This window comes from Ambystoma mexicanum, chromosome 8 (assembly GCF_040938575.1).
Source record: "Ambystoma mexicanum isolate Mex_15411 chromosome 8, UKY_AmexF1_1, whole genome shotgun sequence".
NCBI lineage: Eukaryota > Metazoa > Chordata > Amphibia > Caudata > Ambystomatidae > Ambystoma > Ambystoma mexicanum.
Window position 1 is genome coordinate 1448983155 of NC_090929.1, and position 14973 is coordinate 1448998127.

The 14973-nt window shown below is 45.1% G+C and overlaps 1 protein-coding gene across 2 annotated transcripts in view; it reads left to right on the forward strand.

Moving 5' to 3' along the window:
• Positions 1-14973, forward strand: part of ARMH3 (armadillo like helical domain containing 3) — a 1518639-nt gene that overhangs the window by 682500 nt on the left and 821166 nt on the right. For both annotated transcript variants that reach the window (XM_069611618.1, XM_069611619.1), the window contains one exon: positions 3932-4025. In XM_069611618.1, coding sequence (XP_069467719.1) covers positions 3932-4025 — 94 coding nt within the window. The remainder of the gene's footprint in view (positions 1-3931; positions 4026-14973) is intronic.

Here is a 14973-nt window from a genome sequence, read left to right on the forward strand (position 1 = left end):
CGCTGTGTTTTTAAGTTTAAACCAGTTACGGAGACAGAGATGTCAGACAACGCAAAGCTCAAGCCAACCAGTTGCCAGGTTGATGTTTGCCCTGCAATTACTATCAACGCTTGTTTACCAGCACTGATCCCAGCTATAACCAAATTGTCAAACCTGACGTTTTTGGAGGGCCAGGTCCCTGATTGTATTCAGAATGCCGGGATCACCCCCCGTATTGAAAGAAACCTGGTCTAGATAACCCGATTCCATTGAATTATCGTCCGATTACAAATGTGCCATTTTTACTAAAAATACTTGACCGAGTAGCCTATATGCATGTGTTGGAAAATCTTTCGAATAACAACATATTGTGTAAATGGCAGGCAGGCTTTAAGCCTGCTCACGGGACCAAATCAGCTCATCTGGACCTGAAGTCAAGTATTTTGCATCTATTGGACAATGGTCAAGATGTATTATTAATGCTGTTGGATCTCTGTGGCTTTTGACTTGGTGGACCAGGCTTTGTTGATTTAAAGACTTCCAGCAAGTTGCTGCTTTTTCCACCTCGGCAGCAGCCTGGATTACATATTTTTTGGAGAATCGTTCAGCAAGAATCTGCTGTGGTAGTTCAGCGGAAGATCCAATAAAAATCCAGTGCGGTATTCCGCAAAGACTTATGTCTGTCACCATCCTTGTACAATATATATTTACTCTCCAATTACTCTAACTGTTAAAGAACAATGGAGTTGTTGGGATCGAAATGAGTCTGTCCCACCCCCCATAGGCGCTTTAGAGTGATGTGAATCCCATAGGCAGCTGTGCGATGTGCTAGAGGGTAAAGGGCCATGCTAAGAAACCCGGCACGGATACAATATCACAGGAATTATAGATGCATAGAGTTAGTGAGCACATATAAAGAGACGCCATTTTATAGTTATGGGAGACCCATTCGGGCATACATGGCTGTGCGGTAAAAGTAGGCCTGGCGGAGAAACCTGAACAGGCCCAAAACGCAGAGGACAGGTGGGCCAGGGCTGCTAATTCTCCCAGAAACTTTCCCTTGTCCCTTAACTGTTGCAATTACTTAGTATCACAGAAAGGAATGCGCCCTGCAAGGCCATGAGACAGCACCAGGCTCCTCGCGACGCTCCTTCATCACAGTCAGGCCAACAGCAGACCTCTATACCCCACCCACCAGGAGTAAAGGCACCCGTCAATGTCTGAGTCCAAGAACCCCTACATTCCCAGATAGTGAGTGACCCCAGCCCGCCAGCGATAAAACCAATGGTCAGGAAAGATCTGACCATGCATGACCATTTCACCTCTTACCATAAATACACCCTTTGTAGTACGAGGTACAGGGAAGGATAAATTATAGATCAAAACGGGGGTGGAAGCCTTGCGTGCGAGGAGTGCAATATAGACAGATAACAGAATGTGTCGGTCAGCATGATTGTATTCCTTCCCTCCCCCCTGGTGCCAGTCCCAGAGCCTCCCAGGTGCATGCCATAAAGATGTAGTAGTAGCATTAGCTTACAAGAAGTATCCTTGGAACAGCAACATGGGAAGAGCCCAACCTTCAGTCCCTGGAGAGATGAGCCCATTTGACGCACGTGGGAACACAGACGACGGAGACGGGAACCAATCATAGCCTGGCATCCCCTATGGGGCAGGACCTTTTATATGGTCTCATCAATAAGCTGTGCGGATGTAGACCCTATGGATGACTGTTATAATGCACTGTTCATGATAATTCAGTCAGAACATTCTCAAGCAGCAGAGTCCTCTGCTGGCACCCTTACCTTTTGTACAATTAAACCGTGTTATCCTTGCAAGCAATCTCTTGGCCTTTTTTCCCTAGAGGGTTGTATTATTTCTGGCGTGAGCGTAAAGGGACTTGCCTTCATTGTGAAATTTACAAAATTACGCGGATGATAACAATGTCCAATTCCTTTGACTGGTGTATATGTAGTGGATTTTGAAAATCTAAATAAAGTGTACTCATTAATCCAACATTGGATGGTGAGGAATGGTCTAGCACTCAATGACAAAAAGACAGAGGTTATGACCATCGCTACAGCAGGCAGGATACAGAAACTGGGTCCTGAATATCTTTTACTATAGTGGGATGCAAAATAGCTGAACAAGCTAGTGTAAAAACACTTGCCGTATATTTCGATCAAATATGAACATGCAAGCCCAGGTCAATAGACTTGTTTCCATTTCAGCTTATTATATCAAACTGCTGACGCATCTACGACCGTATTTGTCGGAACAGAGCTGTGCCACCGTGGCTAGGGCCATTATTAGTACTAAAATTGACTATTTTAGCAGTCCTTTGGTGGGCATCAGCAAGGAAGACTGCTCAAAGCTGCAGGTGGTTCAGAACAGCGCAGTGAGAGCTGTGGAATGCTTGAAGAAGAATAATAATGTCTCCCAAGCAAGGAAAAACCTGCAATGTCTTCAAATTAAGGCTAAGATATCTCACTGGCTGCTGACGATTACTCATAAATGTTTGTCTGGAATGAATCCAGAGTACCTAGCAGAAAAGCTTTCGAGGAGTTCTAGTCTGAGATCCTTGAGATCTAATGATCAGAATTTACTGTGTGCTCCAAGGACCAAATGGATGATGGTAAGCAGAGATGCATTCTTTGCGGTTGCACTGTCTGCTTGGAATGCGCGGCCACCGGATCTTAGAGACATTGAGTCATTGGACATGTTCAAGCGGAAATTGAAAACGCATCTTTTTCTATGATGTGTCTCCTGCAACTGTGCCTCTGTGTATTGATCCTACTGGATGATTGTCTTGTATGTCTTTTGTGTTTCTGTAGTTCTAGCGCCCTTATGTTTTTGGGCCTGGTTTTGGTGGCACTAAATAAATACATTTAAATAAATCAAAGTGGGCACACTCAGTAAAGTCTGGAAAGTAAATTAAAAAATATGTAAAAGGAAGGAAGCTTAGAAGAAATACACAAAAACATGGTGAGAAAAGGGGAGGTTGCATTAAGATCAAAACATCAAATCTCAAGGCGGGAAGAAGAAATGCAACAAAGCAAGCAAATAAGCATCCAACGAAACATTGAAAATCATCAAAGAAATGTCTTAAAACTGTAATTAAAATGTATATACGCTCTTAAGACTGCTCCTAAATTTGTCCATGATATTTCTCGAGGATAGCTCAGGGGCAACATGCTCGCCTTGGAAGCAAGACGACACGGAGCAACACAGGTTTGATCCCCGGGTCCGCGCTTAGAAACCTCTGGGTATTCAGCATGTTATAAATAACCTATCATATCATATTCATCCACGGACATAATGGCACACATCCCTTTACTATGTGAACCCACAAGCTCTAGGAACCAGATAAAATATAGTGAAATGTCGCCTTCTTGACAGTTTGTCTCCTATTATGATTAGATTCCGGCCTATTAAGCAGGGGAGCCATACGAGTGAACTGTAACACATCTATTTTATTGTTAACCTCTCATATCCTTTCTTCTTGAGTTTTCGATCAGCAGAAAAGTACAACCTCTCCTTTTGCAGATGTCTATCTCGTCCGCCCAACTTGTTCAAACATGTTGCAATGCAGTACGAAGAGGGCTACTCTCCAGGAGCTTTGGACATACTTCAATGTCCACACAGCAGAAGCTCTTTCTTGTGGTTCTTATAGGAACTGATCATTGGGTGTTTATAGCTTTGTTTAGATTACATAATCAAGTAAATCTACTGGCTTTGCCATGCCTTTAAAAGCATAACGTTCTTTGAGGTGTGCTTTGTAGACAGAGATTACAACACGCGTTGCAGATTAGATAGATAATTCTTTATTTTGAAAGTAAACTAAAACATGTACATTTTTCGGCATTTCATAAATCGTTTCTTCATTATTATCTTGTTACTGGTGTTTTAAGTTTATGTGCAGATGATTTATTAAAGTCAATTTCTTTTTTTACAGAGCCAGCCTGAAATGGGGTTAGTGGCTGTGCCAATCAGTCCACTTCCAACAACACCAACCACTCCCCTTGGAACCACTCCTCCATCTTCAGATGGTAAGAGTTCTAGAATTTGCTTTGTTTGCCTTTTTATTAGTATCCATACAAGTGTTCACTGTATTTCATCTTACCTGCAATACCAAGAGAGCCCTCCTGGGCAATGCTGTCTAATAGAGACACACATCTCCACAGCTTCTGTCAACCCCCTACCAAAATAGATGAGCTGGTGCAGATATAGTTGCAGACTCAGTAAAGGTTGATGAGCCAGCGAGAGGAAGACGGGAGTAAGAAAGTGGGCCCAAAGCACCACCAATGGTAAATACATCTCCTTTCACTAAGACTTTCTGTAATCTGTTACAAATGTTTGTTGGACCATGTCATGGAATTCTGGCGCCAAAAGAATGAGTTACCAGCACAATATGCCTCAAACAGAACAAGGGCAGCTAATGTATTAGAGAGCAAAGTACAATAATGTTACTAGAAACAGCAAAGGAGACAAGAATGGCCAACAAGGCAGGAGCAAACCTGGGTTAACACCCAGTAGAGACCTCAAGTTCAAGTATCCTGGACCTGAAGTTTGGTATGGTAGAAGTGAAAAAACAGCTTCTGGTAACACTTTGCAATTTGATAGAGAAGAATCAAATACAAGCCTTCTGAAATAAACCCTTTAATTCCCTTCCCTCACCCCTCCACTCTTCTCCCCTAGAAACTGCATAACTCGTATTACTGGAATAGATTGTTTGCACATTGAGTGCAGCTCTCAGAGGCTTCAATGCATATCAAAAAGATTCAGAGCTCTGAATTTCTCTGGGCAGGAGAGACTGACAAGTCTTTTTTCACATTGTCCAGGAATGGTGCCCATATTTGAATAAAAGAACTCCCCAAATCGCTAATGTCCGCAGTAAGCTTTTACACCGCTAAGATATGTCATACTTTATCAAAAACTCTGTTTAGGGTTGGGACCTCTGTTTCCACTTTGAAAATATAAAAAATGTTGCTGCTAGAACTAATTGTTAGATAAAGCGCCCCCTACCTCTTTCTTTCACATGCTTATCACTGCAATCCTCTCCCAATATAAAGTACAGTGGATTCATTGGAATCTCCACACTCAAAATAACTTTAAGCCTATATCTTATTCCAACCAGAATGTCTGTGTAATCAGGCATCCCCGAAAAATATGAAGTTAAGTTCCTTTTTGCTTACAATTACTTCAGCATTGTTTCGAGTTGTCTTTCTTTGCACCACGAAGCATGTCGGATGTAAGGTACCATCTCATTAATATCTTTGCATGTGTTTCAGCTAAGTGCATGCAGAAGTACGTATTCTCAATTTCTTGATATTTATATATATCCCATCCCCCTGATTCAATGACTCTGTCCATGCCCTTCTCTCATCCGCTGCGGTATGAACAATCTACTGGAATAACCACTGTATTTAGCACAGTGTATCATTTTTAGACCATGCCTTAGGTTTAGCAGGTAATTGAAAGATTAGGAAGTCTTGAAACTGATTTTCTAAGCAGCGGGTTAAGTACACAGTGTCGAACTTGTAAGTATCTCAATCTAATCCATCCTCCTCATTCAAACAATAATCCTACTTACATCTCTCAAAGGATTTGATCTGTCCATTTAAAAAGAGGTCACCAGATTTACAACAACCCTTAACCCACTTAGCGAAGCCTGAATCCCTCACCCCGGGGTGAATTCATCTTTGTGTATGATGTGAATGCAATGGGATGGGAAGGATATACATCCATTTGGTCTGCTCATCCAGTCCCAGGACTATATGCTGGCTTTCATAATATAGTTATGGTATAGACCAGGCACTTTTAAATGATTTGGTAACCATGGTTGCGTCCACAAGTGCCTTTCAACCACTGATTGCTTCATGAACAGCCATATTTTTTCTGAATGTTTGAATCCATTCTGTAACAGGTCTGATCTGGCCTGACCAGTAATAATACAATAACATAAGAAAGGCTAACACCCCTGTTGTGCTGGAGGCAAATTATGTACGCCTATTCACCACTGGGGCTCTTCCGACCCAAACAAATTTCATTAGCATGTTGTGCCATTGTTTAATTGTTTTGTTAGCTACTAGATGTGATAGTCTTGGTAAAATATAATTATTTACCGTCCACATTCTTCTAAACCACCAAAGGTGGAGTCCATTCCATGGTAGGTTCCATTAATACTAGCCATCAGGTCCAGCTAATTTGCACTCTACGAGTGATTTAGGATTGCTGTCCCCTTAATTCCCAAGAACTGTATCCTTTCCCTCGTCCAAGTGAAGAGAAAATGAGATTCTAACAAATCACTTTTGCTAGGTCGGACATTTATGTTCAAATACTCTGATTTGGATTAATTTTTTTTAAAACAAGTGAGCACTCTAAGTTGTTCAAGCTCCCCTTTGAGATGATACAGTGATGTATGAGGATTAGCAAGTGATAATATAATATCATCAGCAAAGAGATTTTATGTACAGTTTTCCAAAATGCAATACCGAATATTCCTTGATTTGATCCGATCCGTGCCGCAAAGGGCTCCAGTAATACGGCAAATCGAATGGGTGATAATAGGAAGTCCTTTCGCATACCCTTTGACAAGTGAACAGAGTCAGTAGGATCTCAGTTAAATTGTAGTTTATAGGATGGCCTGCTATAATGGGCCCGGATCATATGTAAGATCATTGTACCAAAGTTGAATTTAAAAAGGGTTGCATTTAGGAATCCCCAGTACACCCTGTCAAATGGGTTTTCAGCATCCAAAGCTAATAGTAAAGAGTGGACTGGACATCTATTAGTTGTATCTGTTAAGATTCAGCAAATGTTATCACTGTCCCCCTGCCCACCCTGCCCAACACAAACCCTGACTGGTCTGAATCTATGTAGGAAGGAATGTAGCTCTACAATCAGTCAGATATTATTTTGGTGAACTTTTTGGCATCCAAATCTAATAAAGCTATAGGCCTATACAATGTGTTATGTCTAGGATCTTTGCCTGCATTAGGAAATGAACAACCTGGGCAGTGGGGCCTCCAGGATATGGCTCATTATTTATAAAAAAAGAAACTGACAACATCTGGTCCTGGAGTTTTGTTGGATTTCAATGGTTTAATTACTTCAATAACCTCCTGAGGGTCGATGGGTGAATTCAAATGATCCCTACTTTCTTTGGATAATGTTGGTGGCTATCACTTATAAATAAGCGGTTTGTAGCATACTATCAGTATTAAAAGCCATATATAGTGTGCCAAAGAGGTTTCAAAAGGCTATCCGTTTATTCGTTTGGTCCCCCTTTTCCTCTTTAGCCTCATCTATAATGGTCTGAATAAAGGTTTTCCCTGCCTTTGCCCCCAGTAAATTAGCTAATTCCCCAATGCATTACTAGCCTCATAGTCATCCTGTTTTATACGTCATGGTGTACGTTCTGCTTTTTTAACCATTCACATATGTAACTGATTCTTAGCCTCTGCAAATTGTCTATACATTATCCTGTGGAGCTTGCCTTATATTCTTCCTCCCTGGTCTTAAATTCCTCTGGAAGCTGTGCCTTAGTCAATCTTGGAATATGTCCCATAGATACAGACATCACCAACATGCTTCCCCATTGCCACACCTTTTAGAGTATCCCAATGTAACCCCATTAATGTTTCCTCAGAATTATTAAACACCTTGTGTTCCCTTTTTTCCCTCTTATCCTCTGCACGCGCTAAGTCATTGAGGATCCCCAATGGCAAGCACCAAGAGGGTTGTCTAAACATTTTCCCTAGCACTTGGAATAATGCCATGACCCTTCTATGATTTGAAAGAGTCATAATCTCAAATTCACTTACAAGAGAGCCTCATCTGACTCTAGGATACAAATTGTAAATCTTAGAAAAGGATTTATCGACCTACGAATAGTGAGTATAATCCTTTGTTTGAGGCTGCAATAAAAGGCATTCTTCCACTAAGTTTAAATCTTCTACTACTTGTACCAATCGATGTGAGGCTCTACCTAAGATTTAATATGTTTTGAGAAGATCTCTCCAACGTGTACTGTTAATGACTGTTTCATGTCTCCCATAATAAATGTTCCTTTGCAAAACTTCCTAATTTAATAAAAAACTTACCATAAATGACTCTTATGTGGCATTTGGTGCATAGAAGGAGACTGTGGTAAATATTATCCCCCATAAATTACCACAAATCTTCACAGATCTCCCTGCTGGATCTCTTTCTTGTCTTGAATAGTATATGGGATATCTTTTATTATTGGGGTATTTATTGAGCGTTGACCTAGCTTGGGGAAGCAACGGAGCACTTTACAATCGTAGGAGGAAGAACACAGTGAGGGAAACAGCGAGAAAGGGAGCGAGGAGCTAACGAGGAAGGGCGATGGTAGGCCATTGGCAGCAAGGCATCTACAAGCAACCAGGGGAGGAGACAGTAGCGAGCAGATCACTGAGTATCAGGTAGGTTGGGGAGTGCATGGTGTGTGTACCTAGGTGCTAGGGAAGAGCCATTCCTTGAAGAGTATAGTCTTGAGCTCTTTCCTGAACTGTAGAAGCTTCTGACAAGTCTGATGTTGACAGGGAGGAGGTTGCAAAGTCTACTAGAAGAGACATAGAAGGCCTCTCTTCCGGTATTTTCCTTCCTCTACCATCGGCATTCAAGTCTGCGCATGTGCTTACTTCTGGTAGATATCAGGGCTCCGGAGATGCTGAGTTTCTCAGGTAGCTTGTGAACTTCAACATGCCGGCCTTGTAGATGATGTAACAGGATTTGAAGATGTTAGGGGCTTTCAGCAAAAGACAGTGCATTTGGTGAGGATCGGGGTAATGTTGGATTTGCAGCGTCCTTTGAGTCTTGCTGCAGCATGAAGGACATATCTCAAGGGTGCCAGGTGTGGAAATGGCTGTCTTACTAACGAATGGCTGGCACTCTGTTTCTACACATATATTCGCCTGTAGTTTGGTATGCATAATTTTTAGGCCTGGTAGTATGGAATATTCCTGTCTGCACTAGATGTATAGATTTGTCATTGTCATGGATTGTGTATATTGTTGTGATTGTCTGTATCACGTTATGATCCATGTACAGTCTGGCATGCTCAGGTCACCGCTGCCCCATCTGCCAGTCTGGTGTTGGTCCTTGGTTGTCTGTGGTTGGCCCCTGTGCACTGGACCAGCCTCCGCTCCCCAGTTAAGCCCAAGCCTCTGTGCAGCCCTCTTTGCATGTTTTAGCCATGCTTGTGCCCTTCCTCACCTTCATTGGTGATCCTAGGGCCCCCCTCCCTAGGAACCAGTGGGTTTGAAATGTCCACCATGCCTGCTTTCTGCTCAAACAGCTACACAAGCCCTGGCTAGAGATCGCTGGGTGGCCTGGTCTTTGAACATGTGGCTACGGCACCCCTCATAAAAGGTATATAGCTAACCAAGGGGTAATTTGACTGTAGCGATAAGAATCACTCCCAAGGCGACACCCCATCCGCAAATGTGCTGCCAGCAGTGGGGAAAGGGGAATAAATAGTGCCCCTCAGCCCGTGGTCAGGGAGAGACTGCTGGCCTGTGCTGGCGAAGCTGGATCTTTGTCCCATTTCATCTCGCGCTCTCTCTCGCTCTCACCCCCTCGCTCTCTCTCCCCCCCCCTCTCTTTCACTCTCTCTCTCTTTCTCTCTCTTCCCCCCCACCCCAACCCTCAGCGAACACCTCGGCCTCACCACTCCACTAGCACCCTGAGATCCCAAGCTCCAGAACTAGCCTGAGACACTGAGTATCCCCTCAGACCCGTTACACCCTGGGAACTCTGTTCCGAGACCCGGTATACCCTGAGAAGGCGGTCACCCTGAAATCTCCTGTTTGTAACCTGTAACCCTGAGGTCACCTGAATAAACCTGAAACTTCTGTAAAGGCTGCTATGCATGTCCTTGAGATTGACTGCTGGTCGCCATCATGGCGAAAAATGACAAAGTGTAAAAATGTGTTAGTGTGGCCCCTAGAAGGCTCTTTTAATCCTGACCATATCGAAGCTATCCACACTGTTCTGAAGTGTGTATTTATTGGGTATTTATAATGCGCCTATACACAAGTGTTTCAAGGTGCAACAAGACAAGGGGATGGGGGGAAAGGGAGGACAAAACAAAAACAGAAACTGAAGACTAGTGGTAAGTCCATAGTGAAGCAATGGGGGGCCTTTTTCTTATGGTCTCAACAAAGTGCTACTGAAGTGAAACAAACAATGCTTAAAACTAAGAAGAATTTGGAGAACTTTAGAATGTAGAGATAAAGAAATCTGGGGCTACACCAGTCCTTAAATCAGCTGTTTGCCTGTACCCCGTACTGCCCTCTGCTCCTGCAGAAGATGTTAGATTTCCCTGTCCTGGCTCCACCCCCAAGTTATTCCGCACCCTTTGCAGCAACAGTCCCCAGGGTATCCTGACTGGGACACAAATGGCTGCTATCCTGGCTGGGGCATAGACTGGTTTGCCACGAGGCTCCTGGGCTGACCTTTAATGTTACCATACTGCATTTGAGAGGGTATGTATATCATCATTGCTCCTTGCCTCTTACACGTCTCAGTTCTTGTTTTTTTATTGATTTTCTGATATTGAGGAATATTGTCAATAGGATTGTCAAGTTGTTGAAGGGGATGATAGCAGTATGCCATTAGGGCATAAGGGATAGTGGAAATATCCATAAAAGGAAAAGGGGGGGGGTATTGTGCCTCACCTGATGTCATCATGTCATCTCCCCGAGGGTCGCCTGCCATGTGATCCTCCTTCAAATAGCCACCCCCAGGGTCAGGATCAGGTAGTGGCTGCCATCCTCTGGCCACACGAGGAGAGGCTATTTAAGGGGAAGGAGGGATGCCATCATCAGATTCATCATACTAAGCCCATGGGGTCTTACACGCTTTTAGGGTCCTCTGTCCTGTCCTGGTTGCTACTTCCCTGACTGAAGAGCACTTGAGGGGGTTAGATAAAGTACCTGCCTGCCTATGGGCCACATAGAACAGTGAAGCTGCTCTGATCCGGGCTTCCCAGTGTGAGACAGGCATGGTATCAAGAGAGACACAGACTCAAAAGCAACAGTTCCAAAACCTTTATTGAAAACCTTTGTTGTGTTGGTGTAATACGTAACTGGCCCTAACTCTAAGGGGTTTGTTCCCTCAACTAATGTTTTTGAGGGCTGTCAATGGCAGTAAGTCCAAAACTAAAATCTGTCTGTCACAACCTATGCTTGCCCTCACTCTTAGATAAAATGTGTTCTGGGATCTTCTTGAAGAAGGAATAGTGGCTCCAAAAAAAAAAAGAAATGCAAACCAAGACTGGTTTCAGGTATCCTTACCATCATGTGTAGGTCTGCCAGTTAGAGAAATTGTTCAACTTAAAAAGGGTACCCTCAAAACCTTCCACGTAGGGCTCTTGCAGCCAGTCAATAAAAGTTCTCAATGTCTCTGGGCTCTTGGGGTTCCCTCCCCCAAGCTTTGATCCTTCCAGTTCCAAACAAAAAAAGACAGTTTCTGTTTAGGCCTCTGAGGGTTCCCTTCCCCAAGCTTAGGCCCGCTGGTTTCAAACAAAAGTTCACCTTGTCAGGCTGTACCTTTCAACACGTAGTCCTTTCATAGGGCAGTGTCAGAGACTTCCAAAAATGCCTGCCTTTTGCTCCTTCCCTGTGCGACCACTCTAACTTCTGACCCTTCTCTTTAAACCTTGTATCTGTCTTCTGGCACCTTTTTCCCTCTGGTGCCTTTTCCACCCTGCTCTTGTTTCTCTTTCACCTCTTTTTCCACTGTGCTGTGCAAACCTGGACCTCCTTTTTTCTTTATTGTGCCCTAGAACACTCCTCTTGCTTTGCCATGCCCCTGTCACATTCTTCTCACTTGACCGTGCACCCTTCCACCTTTTTTTTCCTACTTACGGGTCGCTTGCACCCTCTTTTCTACTTTCGGGTCGCTTGCACCCTCTTTCCTGTTTTCGGGTCGCTTGGACCATCTCTGTGCTTTCCGCTCTCTTTATTTTTCTTTTGGGTCACTCGCTCACTCTTTCCTGCTTTCGATTTGCTTGCATAGTGTCTTTGCTGTCCACTACCCTTCTGTCTTTCTCTGTCTTTGTGTCACCAGCGCACTGTTACTCTGCTTTGCTATGCTCTTTCTTCTTTCCGATTAATGTGCTGCTTGCATCTTTCATCACTTTAGTTCCCACTCCAGCCGCCCGCAAGCTACTGAGTTTCTCCCTCTCACTTTCTGTGTGGAACTCACCCGGTAGCATGGCACTGGCGAGCAGGTCCTTGGGATCTGTAGGTTGAGGTCAAGGTCTTAACACCTGCCCCTCAGATGCCCCTAGGACTGGTATACGTCGCAGGGGAAGGAACACTGGCCTGGACACAGGCAGTAGCTGGCATCACGCCTCACTCTGGCTCCCTGGAGGCACGTCTCTCTTGTGTGAGAAACCTGAAGTCCCCGGGGATGTGCCATCCAGGTGGCCAGGACCCGGCCATCGCTATTGCATCCAGTTCCTGTGGGTAGACCAGTGAGGGAGGATAACCTGGATGGGGGGGGTCCTCGGGAGTGGAAGTGGGACACCATCGGGTGAGATGCAGTAACCCAATTCATTCAACACCTTTTCCCCATCCTACCCCGTAGGATATTCTGAAACACTGCCCACCCCCCTTTTCCTCCTACACAAACACTTTCGCAAACCACGAAAGACAACGGGCTAACACCAGAGCTGTTTACCTGACGTATCCCAATACAAGGGTCAGGCAAAGTCAGGCAATTGACCAGAATCACACACACACACCTGACGGCCCTTTCCCTTAACCACAGGGATAAAAGCATGTGTCATGATGCCTACCCCCGGGGAACCAACCAGGTCCAACAACCCTGGAAGCAGGCATCAAGTTATTTTGAGCAAGCCCAAAAACCCCTGCTAGGGGCTGTTTGGGTGCGGTCCTGGCGCCTATGGCGCCAGGCTCATATGGAAAGTCAGTCAGGCTCATAGAGTAGAACTTACCTGATGCAGACCATGCTGCAGAGCTCCAAGCCAAATGAGGCTTGGAAGGGAGAATTTTACCTAGGGACTATTTTTTACTCGGGCGGGGCTGGGGAGCAATACTTACCTGGGACTACTTTGGAGGCTATTTAAACCACGCCCGAAGAGCAACACACGCTTCGCGTTATTCTGCATCCAGCAGCGTAACGCTCACCGTGTCTGCAAGCCTGCATCCAGTCTTCTGCCACGTCCGCCTCGAGTCTGCAGCTCCTAGAAAAAGGGAGGAACAGAAGGAGAAGAGGCTAGAATAAGAGCAAAACCTTCGATCCTTACCTGAATTCTGGATCCACCGTGCCTTCGAGCTGGAAGAAAGAAGCATTTTACGTACGCCGCCTCGACTGCTGCAGCGCCGCGCCGAACTCACCGGTCTTTGCAGCATCCTCACGATCCACCGCATCCTTCTGCACGTTCCCGCCGCACTCTGGCACCTAAGGGGAACACAAGAACAGCAAAGGTGAGCCAAGGGAATAAACAGAGGCAATAGTAACTACCCCCCATAGACTTACCTGATTTCTGCCGGGGGTACTATTCCTCTTCACGGGTCGGCGCAGTCTCCATTGCATCCTCGCCGTACCCTGGCCCCTAAGGGGAACAAAAGGACAACAAGGTGAGACGAAGGGACAAACAAGGGGAACTCTTCTCACCACAATAGACTTACCTAATTTTACCGCCGGAGGCATTATACCCCGAACTTCATATTTTCTCTCCACACCTGAATAAGGGAGCAAGCCACAGGTTACATTCTGGCCTTATTTTATTGAACTGTGTAGGATAAGCTAAATCCTTACCTGAACTTCGTCAGCTACCACGAGGAACTCTTCGCTGGGGTGAAGCTGCAAACTGCAAGGAATCGGACTAGAGTGAAAGTCAGACATGTGAACTCTTACGAACTACATACTTTTCGGAGTCAATATTGTTCTGGAACTCACCAATTCCTTCGAGCCAGTGAAGCAACTGGTTAGCAACGCGCCCCTGCGCTCAATGCGGGATGGAGAGCTCATCTTTTCAAACCATCAGGTGAGACTAATAGGAGGGGACATCAAAGGAGATCTGTGGGGAGAACAGCGGGGGTGGGGGATTTACGCTCAACTCCACTGGTGGTTAATTCCCTTTCTCCATTTGCAGAAGAATATTCATACCGGCCAAGCAAACGAAGCTAGGTGGGCCAGTCCAGTCTGTCATCTCGGCCCTACTCGTCACATTGGTGGAGACCGCAGCTGTCCAGTTCAAATCGACCCCTCTGTGGGAGCCAGGTGAGCGTAACAGCATGAGAGCACAGTACGACCAAAGCAGACCGCACAATGCCTCAGGTATCCAAGTATGGCAGTTCAAGAGAAGGAGAAAGGTGGCGAGAACCGAAAGGGTGACAAAGAGAGAAGCAACCTTGCCTTTTCCATACCAAACCTGCGAAGCCTACGTGGAAGGAATCGTAAGACCGCGAACAATACCCAGCGTGTGTTGCAGCAGATGTTAACGGTACCGAGGGTCCTCCTCCGCTGATAACCAAGCCAGCGAGAGACGCTTGCCACTGTGGTGCCGGCCTTGACTCCAGAGACCAGAAAAGCCAAGCGGTTCATCAAAGCCACTAAGTCGAGGGGAGATCTGATATGAAACCGAACTTTGTTGTGCAAAAGTCGCCAATGGCTAATTGAAGAAAAGTACAAAGAATTGTTAATACGAGAGGGGGAAAACTAGCTGCAGTGGAGTCCGGCACCACGTGGGTGCTTACTCGAGAGACTCTGGGCGATTACCCCATTGTTGAATCTACCGTTCCCAGAAGGCCTTGGGAACAGTGCGAGAAAGGGGTCAAAGTGACCATAACGGAGTCTAGTAAAATCCTATGTACAGTCGAAAGTCTTTGACCGGCAGAAGTTGAAAAGCTAAGGGAAGTGAATGCCGACTTGTAAGAAAGTAGAAGAAATTGAGTGATTGATAAAAGTTGGCAAGAGTGACCCCGACGGAGGGACGTC